This window comes from Channa argus, chromosome 22, assembly GCF_033026475.1.
Source record: "Channa argus isolate prfri chromosome 22, Channa argus male v1.0, whole genome shotgun sequence".
Lineage (NCBI taxonomy): Eukaryota > Metazoa > Chordata > Actinopteri > Anabantiformes > Channidae > Channa > Channa argus.
The window spans coordinates 3,691,974-3,713,923 of record NC_090218.1 but is presented as its reverse complement, the minus strand read 5'-3'; the positions used below and the strand labels follow the sequence as shown (position 1 = coordinate 3,713,923).

Genomic DNA, 21,950 nt, shown 5'->3' with positions numbered 1-21,950 from the left:
ATCATTAATCAGCAAGACAAATGAATCCCCAGCAGCCTCGGTGTGAGAGAGCGCCAGAAACAGAGAGAGGAAGAGGGGTGGAAGAAGAAAGGAAGGGGCGGGGTATATAAATCAAGTCTGCTTTGATTAATTCACCTTGGTCTAGAGGACAGGGCTAATAAGATCCATTAGGTTGATATTCAGGATTCACATGTATTGTGCTAAGTGTCAATAAAAAAAGAGGCTAAATCATTCAAAATGGTTAATTACAGCCAGGCTAATGAAACTCTTTACATTTACTGACACCAATTAGTAATGTTCAACTCAAATTACAATCATTTGCAGAGCAGGTATTTATCTCAGAGGATCTGCTTTTTGAGTGGTGTTGGTAAAAGGTATCAATCACCTAATAACGAATAAACAAAAGAAACATTCAGTGCTTGATATTTTTATGATCAGCCCACTCCTGTCTGAGTGGAGGTTTTGCTGAGCACAGGGGGACCCCTGCATTTAAAGAGGAAAGTGATGTCAAAGGTAGGGGATACATTTTTCCCTCAGTGTGTCACTCACATCTTATTCAGTGTAGTCAATGTCACTTGAACGTTTTAGCCACTACGTCCCTGAATGCAGGGTTTTCCGTGTGGAGGAGGGCTTCATTATGTGTCCAGCAGAAGGCGCTCTAGCACCTGTTTGAAAGCTCATCTGTAATGAGTCACAGAAGGAGAGGCACTTCAGATGGACGTCTAACAGGCAGCAATGAGGTTGCAATGTTTGAACAACTTTGCATTTTTCGAAAAGTCCAATTTTATAAACAATATCCAAAATCTTTTTTTTTTTTTTTTTTTTTTACTTTTTTGCCTTATCAGGTAAAATCCACTGACCAACTGACACATGCGTCCACGCTGTGTTTTAACAAACAAGCACAATTTTTGTTTAGTGAAACTAGTCGCAGAGATAAATCTCCTTATTACATCGTCTTCTTTTAATAATAAAAAAAATGCACTGCATTATACTGCGGTGCATAAAATACTATTATTACTTGAATTGTTTATTTGTGCAGTTGTTTAGAAGTCTGGCACAGTGCCATTACTTCTGGAGGGCAAAAAGCAGAACAAAACTCAAAAGCTGAAATATAAGAAAATGAGCTTCAGTCAGGAAGACAACAATTAGGAGGTAAAGAGAAAGTCTAAATAAATTGGTGCACATCACATGCTTTAATGCAACAAAACTGATGATAAACAGCATATATTCGTATCATAAAAGTAAACCATAAGTGGATTTATGCATCAGTATCTAACAAAATGGCTGCCATAAATGTTTGGTGAACTTATAATTGTGTTTTATTTTATGACAAAAGTGCGTTCAACACGTCATGCTAACATGCGGTCTCCAACACTGGGCTCCTTTTTGATCAATGTGGACAGCAGAATAGTTCAGATGTCAACTTTCCAGCGTCCAGACTGACTCGTTCTTCCAGTCCAGGTTACATTGGTCTCGACAAGATTCAGATACCTCAAGTCTCTTACTCCAACATCTGAAGCAAGGCCATTATGCAGCAAGTACAGTCAAACTTATGAGGACGCACAAGGTTTCTTACAGCCTCTGGGACCACATAATTCATAGCCCCATTGACTGGCACAAAGATTTATTAAACCCACAAGCAAAACTCGTGGGTTAAAAATGGCAAGGCACTGAATGTCATAAAGGCAGCTCAAACACACAGAAGGCAAAGATTAACTAAAGCTTTATGTCTGCCTCGCTGACCAGTGACTAATACTATGTCACTTTATTTAGCCCTTTAGGGCTGACTACATCAAATGTGAACACTATGTACTGATATGACTGACTTGTGAATTTCCCATTGGGATGAATAAATTATCTATCTATCTGTCTACCAGGCTACTATTGAGAATCTGAAGTCATGTCAAGGCGTTTTAACTGTGACTCAGGTCTTATCTTGTGAAGTACATGCTCTTTTTACCAGTGCCTGCTGCAATGGTTAGAATAGGTCATCTGCATATTTTGCGTTTGGCTACCAAGTTGTTTAAATCATTACAATTTGATGCAGATGGTAGAGATGAAGAGAAAGAAAAGAGAAGGTACATCACAGTTTTCAAGTGGCCAGGTTGAAGAGCTGCTAATTGCAGCTGTAGCTCAGTTGGTAAGGCAGTTGACCATGGACCACAGGGTCAGTGGTTCAATCCCCGCTCCTGGCTACAAGTCGAAGTGTCCTTGGGCAAGACACTGAACCCCAAGTTGCTCCCGGTGGGTCAGGTGAGCACCTTGCATGGCAGCCACCGCCATCGGTGTGTGAGTGTGTGTGTGAATGGGTGAATGGGAAGCTACATTGTAAAGCGCTTTGGATAAAAGCGCTATATAAGCGACTATTTACCATTTACCAATTCACAAACCTGCAAACTGCCAAAATTATACAGTCATTTTATTCCACTGCATTTCTTTGAAAACCACAGTATATAGTAGCAAGTTACTTTTTAGATTCTGAGTTGTGCACAGGTGGTGATGTCAACTAGTAGTTTTACTAAAATCATATTTGTGGTAGATCATTTGGCAACAGATTGCTTTGTTTAACATTATTCCGAAGACGTGACCGCTTGTGCTTTTAACTGCGAGAATCCATTGTAGCAGTACGGCCATATTCCCAGGTCCCAACAGTTACTCTCACTTGCTACAGCTTAAGTGATTTCAAAGCTTTTACTCAAGCCTGGTGCTTTAACCATGTCATCTGAAGCACTCAGTGCCCACAGAGCAATGGGCTCCCTGAGAGAGCAGCCTAGACAGCTAGTCAGCACTGGAAAATGCCATAGCTAAAGAAAAAACCTTTACCTGACCCCTCTACAGTAGTAAAGGACATCTGTTGATGGACTAAAGAGCCCAAGAAAGTTTCTCATGGGGCCAAGATCCAACCTAACAACCAGAGACAAGACAACAAACATCTGTCAGCGCTGAAAGAAAGAGCTGCTGTCCACTTTTACGTGCTCATTAGTGTTTGCTGCTGCAATCAGTCGAGCAACTGTTTCACACCATCTTACTTGATCAAGAGTAAGGGTAAACATTTGACATCTGTAAAACAAAAGCTGTTTTCTGGCTGTTTAGCCGTGCCGTTTCATACCTACTGAAATGGGCCCTGTGTTTTAGAGGGTAGAGGCTAAAGTAATTCGACCTAACATGCTGATGTTAGACTGTATTCATTCTGTTGGTTCCTAGAAAGCAGTTTGAGTAGTGATTCGTTAATCTTGGTTGGACTTATCTGGGATTTGTGCTTTAAGGCTAAATAAATCAATTGTTAAAACCATGATCAGCATTTCTTTGATTGGCTGACGGCAGGTACATGAGGCAGATGCGATAGAAACCATCCCAGCATGAACTGTGGTAATAAATAATTTTTCTATAACTCTTTTTTTTTGTTTATATGTGTTTATTATTACTGTTACGTTATTACTCATTGATGTACGTCATGTTCTGACCGGTGCCACTTTCATCACTAATAAAATTGATATTTGCAGTGAACATGTGTTGTTCTTTAGGCTCGGACTTTTCAAAACATTATTTTCCTACCATTAACAATGGTCATGGAATAATCTCCAAAACTAAATACATTCATGCCATAAACAATGCAGTGAGGGAGAAATGTGCTTTTCTTGAATAGCTGTCATTCTGTTTTATAGTTTATTTATGTATTTTTATGTGCAGATTTTGTTTGGCTGCTATCTTGGCCAGGTCTCCCTTGCAAAAGAGATTCCTAATCGCAATAGGATTTCCTGGTTAATTAAAGGTGAAAAAAAAAATTTAAAAAAATAAATAAAAGCATGTGGTGACTATGAGTGATGTTGCACAGGCTTGTAAGTACTTTACATGTGTACTTGGCCTGTCCAGTTTGAATTGAGCATGAGTCCTGTGCCTTGGTTTTCTTCTGTTGTATTGAAGTCTGAACAATCTTTATGAAGATTGTTTATGACAGAATAAAACCAGACTAGACTCAACTAAACTGTGCCACCATTACGATAGTTGAATAAAATGATTAAAATGACAAGTCAACAATAGGTCGTTCATAATGGGACTAATATTGCACTATATGTATTAAAAACATTTAAAAAAAGCAGCACATACCTCAACAACCACTCAGAGGCTTGTTGTAAAGCATGATAATACAAAATAAACATAAAAAAAGTCAAAATGACCCATTGAGCACAAATTGCTGCTCTAAACAAAACAGTCATAACAAATGGTGAATGGCTCAGAACAATTTTCTGCTGGAGTCAAACAAACAAATGTCTAGGTGCTGTTTTAGCTGGTAAGTGGCAGTGGCTATGATTTCAGAAATAACAATGACAACAACTCAAAAAGGGCGATGTCATTGCTGAATGGACATTATGTTTTAACAAAGAAAACAAGCACCTCTGTGACAGAATGCTATTGCATTAAAACAATGCCTGAAGTCAAAAGTGAGATTTGTTCCGCTAATGGTAATAGTAGAAAGTTAGGAACAACGGTCAAAAAAGTGTTTGGCAGACATGATTACAGAATTGTTAGGATCAGTAAACATACGTCTGTTTAACAGATGGTTTGACACTTTGGAAAACACACTTAATAGCAGAAAGTTAGATTAGAAGGTTGATACTGTACCTTTATTTGTCTGTGCATCGTATGTCTTTGTATGTATCCAAATAGACCAGATCTCTGTCATGGTTTATGTCATGGTGTGTATTTGAACCACCACCCTGTGATGTGTTGGAGCTTTTGTTAGTATCCCTGATGGTGTTGCATTTGTTAAGCAACATTAAATGTTAAATAAAATCGCTTGCTTTTTTTGTTCATACCTGGCATGTGTCCTTTCATATTTTCTCTGGCCTCAGAGCTTGGGCGTAACAACATTTGCCAGCTTGTTAACTGTGTCTGGTGAATGGTCATAGTGCAAAATGAGTTTTCAAGGCTTTTTTGTTCGAAGCAGTTGCATGTTGTTGCCCAAAATGAAGAGCTGAGAATGAGATTTAGAGAGACAACTAATGCTTAAACCTCCAGTAAAACTAGATGCAGGAGAACCCCGGACTTGGTAAAATTTCTGCTGGGTTTTCATTAAGCCCCTCACACTGTAACACTGACATCTGATTTTGTCAATGAGTTTGTTTTCATTGAAATCCAGATTATATCCACTTTAATAACCTTAGCAAATAATATACATACATGCATGTTGGTTGGTTTGTGGTACTAAATAGATGGTGTAACAACTTTTTGTAGCATAGAAAGTTGTTCTCTGAGCAGCAGTTGGTCTCAAACATTTCTTAACTAGTTGCAATCACTACAGTGCCACAGCAACTGAACTTAAACTGGTGTTGTTACATCACAAATGCAGACGGGTGTCTTCTATGGTCATCAATCACTGACCAAATTAAATCACAAATGTTACTGACTGACTAAATTTAAACTTTGTGCCACTGTCACAGCAGTAATGATAAACAGTATGTTACTTTCTAGATAAAATCATATTAAATGTCAGCAGCAGCACAGAAATTATCATGTGATAACCATGTCATAAATAATGAGCGGATGGACTCATCACTGTTCGATAAGACTTGTGGTGATGAAGCATCAATAAGTAATGAGGCATGAATGCTGTAGGTGTATCCAAACAGCTCACTGCTGCTTGTACATGTTAATTTACAGTACGGTACAGTTTTTAGATTTGGTCTACAATTAGTTTGTTTCAAGTAACTATTTGTCCTTCCTGTCCTTTACATTTCCAATACATTTGTCCTTAATTTCCTATTTACTGTATGTTGCACAATGTTTCGTGAGGAGCAGCATTTAGTTTCCCGGTAATAAACTAAAGTGATATTAAACTTGAACTATCGAGGCAGTTAGCATTATGTGCAGTGCATCTATAACCTAACTTTAAAATTCATTAACCTGTAATGGAGAGTTTCAATTCAGGTTGAAGTGTTAATTTGAGGAGTATGGAGGTGTGACCTTATATTGTGACTTTAAAAAGCAAAAACATACTTGAGAGATATCAAAGGTAGTTGATTTGTCAATGTCAACAGTCCTGTTTGATCACTCACACTGGGTTTAGTCCACATGCTCCCTGACTTCTTGGGTTCAGGACATTGCTAGACACAAGACATAAGAAGTAAGTGCGCAAGAAAGTTCTATGAAACCCAAAAATGTTCAAGTAAATACACATTTGCTTAACAGCCTTAACTGTGTACTTCTTAAGTCGTGTGGGTTTAATAAATGTATAAAAAAAAATCATATATATAAATTATTAGTCTTTACAAAATGGGGAGTTGGTCTGATTGCTGAGCAAGGACAAGTAGGTTATTTTTGCTAATCCTTACAGGTGGCCTAATTTCCTGAGTACCCTTAAGGGTCGCCATTACCACAGCAGTTTATGTGTCTGCTCTTTCGTGCCCATTGCAATCTCACAATCAATAAATCATTCCTAATCACTTCTGGTCCACCTCCTGATACCAGGCTGTAAATGTTTGCTTTGCAAAGCTTCTTTGTGGCCTCTTAATGGCCAAAGACTCTAAGCAATAACATGCGAATGCTAAACTGTATCCAACTGGATGCAAATTCTGGGGTCTGACAATAAGCACGTCTCATACACATAATAATGTACTATTCATCTCAGGCTATTGCAGTTTTAACTGTTTCACCTCGCGAGGTTACCGTATATAGACCAGACTCCATAACTGACCTTTTCATTACTATAGACAAAATACCACCAAGGACACACACTCTGGCTGTATTACGTGCACCCATTTGCTGTTGTAGTCAGTTAAAGTGAAATGAATAGGATTTCTTTCTATGTAAGTTATTTGAGGATATTGAGTAATGAGTGTATAAGAGACCAACTGGCATGCACATTAAACATGAACTCAGAAGTACATTTTCTATGACTGATAGCTTGCCTCTGGGCTTCACTTTCTAATCAATAGCAGTATCACCTTTACTTATTTAAGATGTTGGCTCATTATGTACAGCACTTGAGGTATAATGAGAGCCCGAGGTGCAAATGTAATTAAAAAGATAATATCTTCCTCTACTCAAGTCATCTACTGAATACTGAATATTAAAGGTGTGTTAATGTCTAAAGTAAAGCCAGACTCAGGAACATTAAAAATGAATGGAGAAATACATTTTTGTATGGCAGATAGTTCACCTCATGTCAATACCATCTACTATGTTGGAATCAATAATGCTGTCTGCATTTATTTAGGATGTTAATTAAAATGGCTCACTGCACTCGTCAAGCAGGGATGACGAGATTGATTTTCAGAGCATAAACCTTGTCAAATTTATTGAAGTTTTCATGGTACTCCTCAAGGTATTACCCTATATTTGTGGTAATTAGGGCCGCTTGTTTTATACTGCATATTCAATCTGGTTTATGCATGTGATAAAGATTTCATGACATTGGCACTTGCCAGGGTTCAACTCAGATGAAAAAGGAACTTTAGGCATCACTAAAGCATAAGTGGGGCTAGATTTACAGCTGTATGCAAACATTTGGCCACCCCTGAGCAAATTACACGTTTTCTGGATGACGTGAATGTACAGTACACTGACATGAAATAGGAGCATTCCTTCAAATGTTTACTATGCACTGTGTCAGTGTGTGTCCCTCCCTGTTGGTCCTAAGAGAGACTGGCAACCTGTCCAGGGCGTAACCCGCCTCTCACTCAATGACAGCTGTGATAGGCTACAGCCCCCCATGACCCTGAACAGGATAAGCAGTTACAGATAATGGATGGATGGATGAATGGATCACCCTGACCTGTCACGGTAAATGAAGTAAAATCACTTAATGGTTATCATCTTTATGTTGCCTGACAGCGTAATATTTTGGGAAATAGTTATGTATATTGATTTATTTCCACTCGATAGTGGTATATCACGTTAATGTCTCCGGGAACCCCTGCGTAGGCGCCATGCCTGCTGTCACATTGCTTACCTGAAAGCTACACTGAAACAGATAATCACTTGCTGCTATTGCAACTCATACAGTATTTCATAAGCCTCATAGTATGTTCCCCAAAGAGGAGAAGTTATTATCACCACTCCCCAGTCCCTGCTGTGCAGAGCTTGGTGTTTCATTGGCGGGCGTGATGAAGTCAAAGCCGGGGATGGCTTCTACGAGCATTTTTGCACACAGCCCTTTACGTGAGCTGGCTGGCTGAATTTTCTTAATGCCATACTGTATTATGCAACTTTTGGAAATAAAGTTAATTGTAGCATGAGACCTAATATCAGTCCACTCAGGGCATTAAATACTGACACCTCAGAGGTACTGTACATGTGAGGAATTTTTTCATGTCAATATTAAAGCTTAGGTGTGCTTAAAGATTTCTGGAAGGAATTTGGAAGGCTGATTATACACACTCTAACATGCAGTTGAATGGTTGTCCCTAATAAAGTGGCCAGGGAGTGCATACTGTCCCAGCGCCCTTAGTTTTATGTCACTCTATTGTACTACAGGGATGGTTTGTCTGACTTCCTGGCATCAGTAGTAGAAGTACACAATATCAATGCTTGTGTAAAAGAGCAAGTATTGCCTCAAAATACTCCAATATAAGTAGAAGGGCCGCTGTAGCTCAGTTGGTAAGGCAGTCGTTTAAGGACCACAGGGTCAGTAGTTCAATCCCCGCTCCTGGCTACATGTCAAAGTGTCCTTGGGTGAGACACTGAACCCCAAGTTGCTCCCTGTAGTTCAGGTGAACATGGCACCATACATGGCAGCCACTGCCATCGGTGTGTGAATGGGTGAATGGGAATCAACATTGTAAAGTGCTATGTAATCGACCATTTACCATTTAGAAGGACTATTTCAAATTCTTTGCTGAAGTACCAAAGTAAATGTTTTTAAATGTACTTAAAATACAAAAGCAGAACTACTTCACTAAGAAAGATATGTATTACAAGGGTACTGATGCCATGCTGATAACGTGAATGTTATTATGTCTTACTGAGACTTATTCAAACACTCAAAGGTGAAAATTATGGCAGGTAATTGCTGAAAAGGAAAAGCCAAAAAATTCCTAGCAACTTGGTGTGGAACCAAACCTGCACAGGTGATTTTAATCATTTTATGTTATTATATAATGTAGTTAATATATAATGTAGTGGAATAAAAGTACAATATTTTCCTCTGAACTGTTGTGAAGTAAGAGTAAAAGTAGCCTAAAATGGAAATACTCTAATAAAGTACCACTACATTAAGTACAGTATGTGAGTGAATGTAGTTAGCTAATTACCACCTCTGGTTATTGGATTATCTTTTGCCACTTGTGCCTTTCTCTTCATCACCACATTTCTAATCTGTCAGTATATTCATATCAAGGAAAACACATTTTGGTAAGTCTTACGCCTCTGAGTCCTGAGAAATTTCAATGTATTATTGCAGATAATCTAGTTCTTGCCTAACATGAGCAGCGTCCATGCAGTCAGGGTGAGTGGTGAACTGATGAAACTGGCAAATGCAGTTAGGCTTCACTATCTGCTGATGTTTACTGCAGATGATAATTAAATACATTAGATATTGCTATGCATACTGTATACATTAGTCCTCTTTTTACCTGTGGTATATCACCTTAATATATTTACATTTGAAGCAAACAAAACAAACAAAAAACAATACCAACACTGATTATTTTGGACGTTAATATCTTTTCTTTTTTATTAAGACAAGAACTCTTCATTGTTTTGTAAAAATGTCTATTTATGAACCAATACAAAATGTGTATGGGAATGTGGAACTCCTTTCTCCATTAATACACATCAACATTTTCCAAGAACAGCAGAGAGACATAAAAAGAATCAATCTAAAAACAATGACTGGTGAAACAATCAAAACTTTTTGGGAATCAAGCAAGCTTCCAAAGGCGGTGGTGCGTTGAAAGTGACAGTAGAACAGCCACAACAAGTTTCTGATCCTGCTTCATCTCAATAAACAGTGTACTCTTTATGACCTATGTCAACACAAAGCAATACTTAACACATCTTTTACAGTGCACCAAATATTAAGAAAAAATACAGAAAACATATACAACATATATGCAAAATATCTCACCAATTTTGCCTCTTAGATCTAAAATAATGTGTTGCACTTGATTTAATGAGGATGCATTGTACTTGCTTTAATGTCACTGATAAGTGGGGCCTAAACTTTGCATTCTACCTGAGATGCAGTCATATCAGTCAGCAATGCATGAACCTGAGACAGGACATTATAAAAAAATGAATGAAGGAAACTATATCAGTAACAGTGTAATACTAAAGTCTTTTATTTTTTTTTTATTTACTGGGCGTTTAATGGAAATTAAAAAGATGCAAACAATAACCTTAAATATAATTCTATTAACTTCAATGTGTACAATTTCTGAGTATCCAAACCTATTTTATTTTTTTAAAGTTTTATTAATATGTTTTGTTTAGTTTCATATAAGAACTTTGGGAAAACAAAAACTCTTATTCTAGTTAAGGAGAAACATTCCTTCTCTTAAAGGTTTAATATTCACAAATGAAATATTAATGTGTCAGCCTTAAGGGAGAAGACAATATTCAATTCTATTCCTTTATTGGCAAGTACATATTTTGAAGTCTGATTTCATGGAAGCTGCCACATATCACTGAAGCAAAATAGTGTTCACTGTAAAATACAAATCACACAATCTCAGCCTTACAGATGAAGTGGCATCTGCTCTGTGATTCATAAAGCAATGATAACAAGCCAGTTAATAATTGTATCAGACACCAGACCGTAAAACATCTAATCTAATCATAGCCCATCCCCACCCCCCACCCACCCACATAACAATAACAAAACAGTGTCATCAGCATACAGTGTTAACTTAGTGGTAATTCATTGTTAAGCTCAGAACTTTTAAATTAAATCAGGTTTTCACAGAAGAGAAGAAAGAATAACAGTTGGGAGAGTTGGACTTTTCTGTCTTTCGCTTGCAACATCCCTCCTATTCCCTCATTTACAACTGCCACATCCAGTGGAGAAGCTAAAAATGTGTCTGCAGTTCCATCCAAGCCACCTGGGTGTCTTTTAAAATTGAAGAAAACATATTTGACAACTTTCAAAATGCAGAGATGTGTAATGCGCAGGAAAGTGTAATTTGCACAATGCACAGAACCTGCTCTAATGCTTTTGGATAAGCCAAAACTAACAATCTGAATATGGAAAGACTGAATGCTGTCTTCATGCATGATTATGATTTTAAAGCTATCACACTGTTATTGTGTCGCAATCTGAGCTGCACATTGACAAAGTCCAATCAAATGCTTAAACATGGCATAAAAAATATTGAATCTTAGATATGTGTACACATGGCAAGCACCACCATCAAGTCCTAGAAATCAAACAATTTGCCAAAGCAGCCAATGCAACTGTTATCAAGCCATTGAATGGTATGTTGTCAGTAATGATCAAGCCCACAGTTATGGTTCAATAAGCCACCTACAGTACCACCTACCAGCTTTGTTATTTTTATTGAGATGTGTGGTAAATTGGCAACATGTAGCAGGGGTAGTAAATATGGCAGAAGTAAAACTGGCAGCAGGTGATTACAATCTGACAGTCTGTATAGAGAGTAGGCTGGAGCAAAGCACAACACTTTAAACTGAAAGACACCAGTATGTTCACTGTTTTACTTTAAGCAGCTCTTTGCTTTGCTCTGTCTGTATTCTAACCCTAACCACAATCTTTCCCTAACCTGTATCCTACTCATGTTTGTGCCTAAATCTACCAAACACATACTTCTTGGACCTAAAGTTCATGACATATGACATTGTGGGTTATACAATAGCACAATGACTTACTGAGCCTAGTAGCATGTGAACCAGGTACCCGCTGGCCCATTTGGTGGCGAGAACAACAGATAATGGCCACTAAATGGCACGACAACATCCAAAGCAGGTGACTAAAGGGGTTGAGTTTAAAAGCTGTGTTCAGTGGCATATTCAGTATGTTTATTCATTTGATTTGACAAATATTGATATGTATCATATATTGGTATTTATGACAGTGAAACACTTAATATAAACCCAAAATTACAATTGAACTGTGTGGTTCCTGTTACAGTGGCTAACAGGGTGCACTCCAGTGCAATTTCAAAACACAGGCAGATGAAGAAAAGATCTTTACCTGTCTGACAACAGCCGAGTTGCAGTTATTGAAAAACATATGAAACAAGTTGAGAAAGCAAGTTATGATTACATCATCCATACTGAAAATACGTAGAACACATGCAAATACCGAAATGCTGCCTGTCATCCAAATACCAATGCAAAAAACAGACTTGAGAGAACAAATAAAACTGATTAATGCACTAGTAGGTAATAAGCAGGCTTACACTAGTAGATGTAGATATGTCCAATGAAACAAAATATAAATACACATTTTAGCTCGTACCCAAAAGCCACTGAAACGTTCACGTTACTAGTGCCTCCTCAAAAGACAGGTTTCTTTTGTGTTCTGTGCAGCTTGCAGCATCTCTATACTGTATGTGTTTTCTGCATTTGCCTAGTGGTTGTTACATTTACGTTTGCTCGCTGCCTGTAATCTCTACACATCTACTGTGATACGAGAAGATTGATATTCATAAAACTCACTCTTTTTGGTATAAAATTAGTTTTCTGATTCCTAAACATTTAATATTTAATTGTTAGTTGACAATGTGTTTATTTTCTCCACTACAATAAACGGTGTAAAATTGCACTTAAGTTAAAATGATGTGATATAACAGCACATAAAGCAATGCAATATTTAGGCTTTGCTTGTTTAAAATTTTGTAAGTGCACACTGCAACCTAGTCCTCCATCCCACTCCACCCACAACTGTCACATGGAGTCAGGACTCATTAAGCAAGCTGCTTGCTGTGTGAACACATAATAATGACCAACAATGCCATCAACAGACCCTCATTGCCATGTTAAGAAGCCAGGGCATTAATGCAAACCATGGATTATCACCATGGAGCACGGCATGTGTAGTAAGTTACAAACAATTAATTACTTTTGGCATTCCCCAGTGTTCCCCAGCTGGCAAAGCAAAATAGATCCTCAAAGTTTTGGCAGGTGATGCATAAAGCAAAATAGAGAAGCAGAAACAATGTGTTTTACAGACGTGCAAAAATATCAAATGTTTAAGCACTCAAGCCGCTGTATCAAGGCAAAACCATAGGCTATATATTTTAAGGTGTGATGTAAGTGGAAAGGCTGAACTGTCTCTCAGAGCATTACATTTTGAAGACATTTACTTCCCAAATATTTGCTGGTTTTACAATTTGACAAAACTCACAATGCGTGTGATACAATAAAATCCACAAAGGTACTCCATTGCAATTCTAATAAGTTGTAAAAAATATTTCTTAGTAAGGATTAGTGTACAATACAGCTGTAGTTCCATTGGCTTGATTTACACTGGATTGTGTGTCTGTGATAACATGGATTGATGAAAAAACCTGGACTGCAATGACATTTTTAATGTTTTGTGCAGCTTAATTATTCCTAAAAATAACACAATATTCAATGTGTTTCAGCTTGGAGTTTGGTTAAGGGTGCTTCTCTTTTCTATAAGGTTATGTACAATACACCAGCATCTTTTTGGCAGCTGGTTGGCCAATATTAATACTAAATTAATAGCCTTATGTTACTGAGGGAACTGGACTGAGAGCTTTTCAAAAACAATCTTAAAAGAATTTGAATAGGAAGATCACTTTCTTTTCCTTCCATTTTGCTTATGTTTTGAGTGTGAATTCTTCAGGAGGGGACAGGGGAAGAAATTTACACTACATCAAACTTATTTCTTATTTATGTCATTTGTACAAAGATACTATGTAGAGTATTCCATGCATTTTTGGAGCTGTCAAAACGTCAGGGGAATAAAGAGGGAGAAGTAATGGCTTGAGACAAATCACAGTATACTGGAAAGAGTTTTTGTTATGCAGGAGAGGATGTGTATGTGTAGACACATTCAGGAAAACGAATAAAGTGACTGTGTAATTTTACCCTCATACAAAAGCCAACAGCACATTGATAATTACGAGTGGGGAAGAGAAAACGGGAAAAGAAGAGCAAGGGGGTTATGCAAATGAGGATCAACACAAATCCAAAGTAGGGCTAGAACAAAAAAAATTCAGAACAAGGCACAGAATTTTCTGCAAATGGTTGAACTAAATAAAATTCGTACCAGCAGTTAGGGAGGTGTCAAATGGTGAAGCTCTCTACAGTGATTTCTGGCAACGTCTGGCGCACCCTCCCACCCCCAACCGATCCCCCTCTCAGTTTACCAAAAACCCAAACCCTCCCATTTTTTTTCTCCATTTTTTATTTTTTTAAACACATAAAACATTCCTACATCAGCAGACTAGACTAAACAACTGCTTAAAACCAGGCCTTCCTTTAAAACCCTATTTCTCTTCTCCTTGACCCCCTACTCCCACTAATAGTGATCCGGAACCAACTGAAAACCCTCCATCAGCCCCCCACTACCCTTTCCCCAGCCCCAAAAACAGCTTCATGTCCCAAAGAGGACACTAGAGTGAGGGGTCCTGTTTAGATTAGATGTAGTACTCTTTCTTTTCGTCCGAGTTGGTGTGGCCACCCTCTGCGTTGATGATGGCTGTGTCTGCGTCCGCTGCATCATCTGCTCCTTTGGCTTCGTGTGTGAAGTAGGTACCTGAGGAGGAGGGGAGGGATGAAGGACAGTGTGACGGACTGGATAATAGCCTGCTGCTTAGATGATACAAAAGATTAAAATGTGCCCCTACACCCCACAGTATCTAATTATGCAAATGCTTCACCATGTGGCCATTTACACAAACCCAGCAAGCTGTAAAACACAGATGATACATAATTTTCCCCTTTTTTCATTTAAGATTGGCACATGAAAATCAGGGTTTTGAAATGATCTCAAGTGTAGGGAAGAACATAACTCACACTTTCAGATGAACCTTGTCAAGTTCAGCCAAATCAAAAAAGGTGGTAGCGAGCCACTTCAAACCTAATTTAAAAGATTTATTCTCAACCTATCAGAGCAGAGTTTGATAATGAAGGCAATATTGCAGAACAAATGAGGAAGGGCACTTCCACCTGAGAAGAAAATAAATAAAACCCAAATGCTGCTTGACTAGATAGAAACATAGTGTTCAGTGGTGCAGACTGCATGCCACAAAAAGCCAAATCATTTTCCCAATACGCTCTTTCTGAAGGTCTGGTAAGTGTTGTGCTGAGTAAGTATTATAAAAAACTTTCTGACAGAGAGCCCTCAACGTCCTGAAATTCTCAAGGATTTTTAGGTCAGTTTTCAGAGAAACTCTGAGGTACAGTTGCCAAAGGAGCCTAAAAATATCTATTTTTCCTTCTTATCATTCTTATTTTTGCACTAGCCTACAAACAATGTACAACTCACAACATAAACAAAATTAGGCAGAGGCCCCCATTTTATTTATTTACCCGCCTCTCGTTGTTTTCTATTTTGAAAACATAAGGTGAACAGTCTAATAAATAAAATGGCAACACAACAGAAGTCGCCATTAAATTATAATTATGTTTTTCTTTATTAATCCTTAATTGGACAGGAAAATGGTGAGTTTGCTTAGCTACACTAAGCATGAAGCATGGAGGGTCAAGTAAAGTCACTTACTACAAACTATAATGGATGTTTACAGTGGACAGCTTGAGTGATCAGGTGTCAGGACAGTAGCCTGTATAAATCATGTGAAAGCCAGTCAGCCGGAAGCAGAATATTGTGTTTACTCACATTGTTGGCAGTTGCCTGTATGAGCTACACCCTGAGTGCAGCTCTTCATTTTGTTAAAAAAAATGTATGGCTATTTGTGATCATCATTTTGGTCTGATATTAGTTTAATTATGTCCAGTACAGTACTCTGAAGAAATCATTTTGTTTTTAGGGATTCATAAGTTAAGGAAAAAAGATTTACTCAGGCTGATGAGTACGGTCACTGTAAGATCCCTGGGTTTTAGACGACACCCGGGCCAGACAGTAGGGGGCGTCAGACTTTAAGAGAAGTATAGGTGTCATCGGGCACAGGATATCTGACTGTCTTCTGTCAAGCCTATGTCGTTATCATTCCAAAGTTGTAAGTCACCAGACTTAAATAAATGTGTGTATGTTTTAACCCAACAACTGACTGTGGATCATTATTACCCCACTTGACAGGAGTAAGCCTCATATACGCCCGTCTCTACACTGCCAAAAACAAAACAGACAAAAGATCTATGTCGTTAGGTTGACGGCAGTACAGCAGGTTCAAGCAGAATGAGAGAGTGAGTCTGATTACATTTAATGAACTGTGTACCAGTCGTATAACTACTGGAGATCTCATTAACCTTACTGCAGTTTTAAACAGTACTTTTTTCCACATCAGAGACTTTTCAGTTCAGCACCAAGATTCATTAGCAGACAACACAAATCATAAGTACAAAAACCTGAGGGAAAACACTGTGTGTAGCATCACCATAAAGTGGTTCATTTACTGCTTTTTCTTTCCGCAGTTGTGAAAGTACAATGCATCCAGAAAATATTTATGCTCAACTTTTTCCACATTTTGTTATGTTACAGCCTTATTCCAAAATGAATCAAATTCATTATGTTCTTCAAAATTCTACAAGCAATACCCCATAATGGCAATGTGAAAGAAGTTTGTTTGAAATCTTTATGATTTTATTAAAAATAGAAAACGATTTGCATGTAAAATGCACTGTATCTAATTTAATTTCCTCCTACATAGTAATATGGTATCATAATGCAAAAATTGTTATAGATAATGATTATTTGTGTGGTATGAGGGCAGTATAATAAATGTGGTGTACTATTTAGCATGAAAGCATAGAAAAAAACATTAGTAACCCAGAGCCATAACAGCCATGTTCCCAGTTAATTGGATAGCATCCATCCAAAGATTAAAAAAAAAGTCAAATGTCTACACCTGCTAAACCTTATATCCTGCTATTTCACTTTGTGTGAGCTGTTTTGCATGACTGGTGGCTCTAACTACTACAATACCCATGAGCCTCTGCCATTATGCAGAAGACATTACTATGAAGAAGCAGGCAGTCAGACTACATAATAATCCTGCCTGATGCAGCCTAAGTCAGGAAAACTTTTTAATGTGTTAGTATTGGCTATCAAACTGTATTTTCAAACCCACTACCTTTGTGTCTTGCGAAGTAGCGCCCCAAGACGATGAGTAGACAGAGCATAGCAAAGACCACCACAGCAACCACCCCTCCAATCACTGCATGGTCCACCGTTCTGGGCGCTCCTTCTCCAGCTCGTGAATCTGAAAGCAAAGGAAAAGCTCAGCGTGAGTAAACAACAGTGCTCAGTGTTGTACTGCAGAAGGGCAACCAGCCACCAAATCCCTGCAGGGACGTCTAAATGTGATAATGTACTGTACATTATACTTCATGTGAGGTATTTGCATAGAGTATCTTTGGAGCCGCAGTTTCAATTACATTAAAACACATCAGAATGATGATCAGAAATGATGGAAGGCACCAAACCCATCGACTTTACATTAACTTGAGCCTGTAGCAAACCTTCAGCTGCCCTGTCTACTGGTATGATTGTTGCTCCTGTCCTTCACCTATAAAAATTAGATAACTTGTGTTCAGAAGGGAAACATCTTCACATGGATCCCACCGTAACAATGCAGGGGTTCTGGCTAATCTAAATACAACTTTCTTCTAACCCAAATATAACCTTTTTCCACACTGTAGTTGAAGTCACACAACTGTTTGCCAAAACTCAAATATCTGATCTGGTGACCAGAGCTTTTTCTCCTGGTAGTTCCCATGATTGATATTTGCACAATATATCTTCTCATTGTTGTTTTGACTTATTTTCCACCATTTAATGTTGCTTTACAGTAAATAATCCCAGTATTATTCTTTGCAAAGTGTTTTTACAACTAACATAGCTAACCATGATGTTATTTGGCTCCTTTAAATCTGGTTAATATTTCAATAAACACCCAACACTACCACTACGATACCATTAGTGCCTCTAGGAATTGGTTGGACTGTGCATAAACAGAATTGTCAAAAGCAGCACAACGCCTTCACAATCTGTTTGGAATGTGTCACATTCAGATTCATTGCTTTGAAAAAATAACATCTTTTAAGAAACCAGTCCCACACAAAGAATAGTGTTAACTTCTAAAGCAGGCATTAAGGGAAAAAAAACGAAGAAGTTGACCCTGAAGAATCTATGAAGAAGCTCTAATGCTACGTGAAAGCTATTGATCGGGTGTAGGGATCCATGACCACCCAAAGTTAATATTCATTTGTGGACGTGATTGGCCCTTCATGTCACAAAGAAGAAGCCCATTTTTTCACCAACAGCACACTATGCTATTTGAAAGTAAGTTGGAGAGGGTGGTGGCAGTAGAGAGAAGATGTTTCTCATAGCTAAATGTTAATTTTTATTTCCGAAGCCCTTTTCTACCTAAGAGAAGACAAACATTACAGATGCGTGTGCTTTTAACTTACTGGGGTACCATTACTTCATAAACTTAACCTTTTAATTCCTTTTAATTGCCTTTAGAGAAAATAGAAGAATGCTTGAAAAAGTGAATGCAGGACAATCAACAAGAGTCAGTTCTTGGCAATCAGGTAATGTGAAACGGACCTTCAGCCCCCACCATCCATTAGTTGTAGGAACTCACTAAAACCCCTCCACATGTTTCTCTGGCCCGATTCTACACTCGAGGGGATTTGCTGAGGGAGCTCCAAGAAACAGAAAGACCAGGGCGCAATTTATTAACAAATAACAGAAACAGGGAGAGAAACACCAGGGATCACATCAGCTACCACCCAAACCGACACTCCCGCATTATCAAACCTGCAGGAATAAAGGAGGAAAGAGGCGGAGGGGTAGGGCAGTGTTATATGTCACACTGAACAAAACATTACCTGAAAGATCTAATAGGTTATTTTGACTTAAGATACTTTTTTTAGTGCTGGTGAGATTCAATTAAACTGAGCAGGAATCCTTCTGACATTCAATTCACTCTTGTCAGGTTGCTAAAGCTGTGCTTTAACACACTTTCCTATTACAATGTTAATGTGGATTTTAGTTTTGGGGGAAGAAGCAGAGCATGTATGTTTGATGTGGTCAGGGATGTGGGCGCCTGCAGATAATCCTTCTCGCTTCTCTGCAGTATATACCAGTCTCTTAAAATTTATTTAAGAGTCAACTGATTCTAGCATTATATTGCTATTTATTGGTATTTCTATTAATTAATTTTTCATTTTCAGCCATTAGTTCTGACTTGGCAGGTCACCTACTGGCATATGTATTATGAGTGAAATGTGTGGGTCAGTGGCAGCATCTAGTGGCCAATGTAAATATCAGAGGCTACCAGAGTTGTATAAAGTGATATTGTCATGTTTGCTATTAGGGGGGATGCAATCATGGGAAAATGTGATTATATAAGTGAATTTTATTCTGGAAACACAAAGGAAAGGAAGGAACAAAAATTCACTCCTAAAGGAGGTCAGAGACAGGCATGACACGGTTCTAAGAATCCAGTAACAGGTACTAAGAAATTTAACAAGGGGAAAACTGAAAGGCTGAAGAACCTGAAAATAAACACAATACATAAACTATAGGAATTAAATGCGCAACTAGAGCAGTAGGACTAAAGTATCAGGACATTAAGTGAAAGCGTGATCTCTGAGAATAATGTAAATCAGGATCAGTGAAACTAAGAATCCGAATGAGAGTACAAAATACATACCCTAAGTAATGGCATAGACAGAGCAGGGTAACCAACAGATGGGAGTGTGAGAAATAAATTATAACAAGAAAGCACAATATCGAGAGAGGAAAAACTAAAAATCACTCCAGAAAAGAGAACAAAAACTAACCTGAAGAAGAAGAAGAAGAAGAAATGCATACAAAAACACATGAGGAAAACACAAGACAGGACTAGAATAACTAAGGAGGCTAAACATGAACCCGGTCTGGAATAACTGAGAACTATCATAAGTGAGGGGAAGCAGAACGCAAGCAAAAGAATAGATGCAAGGCGGGTTAAAACAGTAACCTAAATGTGGACACCAACTAAGGAGGTCTGGAACATGATCTAACAAATAACCATACATGCACAGAGCAGACGAGAAACAGGTGTAAACTGAATTGTGCGTGCAAATAATATCACCCTGAATAGAAAGTGGGGGAAAGGGGCTACAAAATAAAAGTCTGGAACAGGAAGTGAAGCTGATGGAAAGACAAACTGTAATCCAGGGCCAGATCATGACACATATAATTAATAGTGTTGCTTACAAGGTTGTGGTGGTTCTTGGCTAATAACCTTGGACTTAAAGACACGGGACGCAAGTTTGTGTCGTGCTTGATATAGTGAGTCAGTGTTGTTACCTTTTGTTATTGTATTTTAAGCAACCCCATCATCTTTCTCTCAACCTCACATTTTTGTGCCTAAATCTAACCAGATTGTGTCCAATTTAAATCAGAACTAACTATGTTGTAACTTTTGTGTTGAATCAGCATTATACACTCTACAATCTTCTCATAACCCCAACTGACATTGTGGTGTGTCATATTGCATGGTCAAGATCTACTTAGCTAGAATGTGAAGCGGGTACGCACTGCACTTTAGATATGGTTCCGATATACAATGACTGATGGCCCCTGAATGGCATGATAAAGCAGAAACATCCAAAGAGTGAGGGGAGAAAAGAACAAAGTCTCCATCACTCTTTTCATGTGCTACATATCATAAGCTGCATCTTATGGAATCACCAGTGTAAACACATCTAAGTCAAGCTGAGTTTTGAGCCTCACGGCTGAATTTTCCTTTTCCGAGGACCATGAATTATACACAGCAAACTGCAATGAAATCATTCCCCCCTCCCAGTTTGCTTTAAGATCAGCAATTCCTTATGTCTGACAGATTGTTCCAGCTCTTTATGGATATTAAATGATGCCGGCACAAAGAGAATTATTAAAACCCAAGAGTTGTTTTTTATTACTTCACTCTTCTATTACAAAAGAAATAGTCTACATTATGTATCATTTTATACCCATTTTTCAGCCCGATATATTGAGTATAAGGACAAAACAGGTCAATGAAAATATAGAATAGAAATAGCATATGGGACGTCTAATTTAAATTAATATTTTGATCCTTGATCTTACTTTTACACCATCTTACTTCTAATACAAATGACAAGATACAGTATACACACTAAGTTATAAACTGGGATCTCAAATGCAGGTGTTAATTAATCTAACATGTTGCATTATCATATTCTTTTTAATGGAGCTGACAGTTTGTTATTATGTACATTTTCTCATTTCATTTTGCAGCACCTGATATGTCCACAACTAAGGTGTAATGAATTAATAATCCACGTGTCACGAAATAGTTGGGAAAACAGATTTTCTCTGCTTGCCAAATATGCCAGGAGCCAAAGAGTAGAGAATATATGCTTCATGCAATCCTAACAGCACCTAATTGGCTATTTGGCCTATAAGCAATTCTTATTCATAATTGTCACAGGAGGAATCTGCAGTGTGATTTCTCATTTAGTGCGGTTATAGAGGATTTAGTGTCACTGTGTGATTTGTGGAGTATTTTGTCATTGCTAATCATGCACTGGGAACTATGCTTTCTTAATACCCGACTCATACTCTTCTTATTTTGACTGAAGCAAAAATGTCTTAAAGCTGAAATTGATAAAAAATGCATTTAAAGAATGTATGATTCAATCATTGCACAGGCGAATCATCAAAAATAAAACTAATTAAAATGCCTTTTTCTGTGGATTTTAAACATATTTAGATCAGTTATGTTGCAGCGACACTGCAGAATAGCAAAGTCAATAATTTTTTCCTTAAACTGAAAAAAGAAAAATGAAGATAGTTGAATCAGCTCCATATTTAATGAGCCTTGTTT

General features: G+C 37.9%; 1 protein-coding gene across 6 annotated transcripts in view; it reads right to left on the bottom strand.

Annotated features, from left to right (window-relative positions):
* Window positions 1–9,643: 9,643 nt before the first annotated feature.
* The window catches only part of cadm1a (cell adhesion molecule 1a), a 322,140-nt gene continuing 309,833 nt past the window's right edge, over window positions 9,644–21,950 (bottom strand). For all 6 annotated transcript variants that reach the window (XM_067491839.1, XM_067491841.1, XM_067491842.1 and 3 more), the window contains 2 exons: window positions 17,181–17,309; window positions 9,644–14,683 (listed from right to left, as the gene is read on the bottom strand). In XM_067491839.1, the coding sequence (XP_067347940.1) occupies window positions 14,565–14,683; window positions 17,181–17,309 (248 nt within the window). In that variant the 3' untranslated portion in view covers window positions 9,644–14,564. The remainder of the gene's footprint in view (window positions 14,684–17,180; window positions 17,310–21,950) is intronic.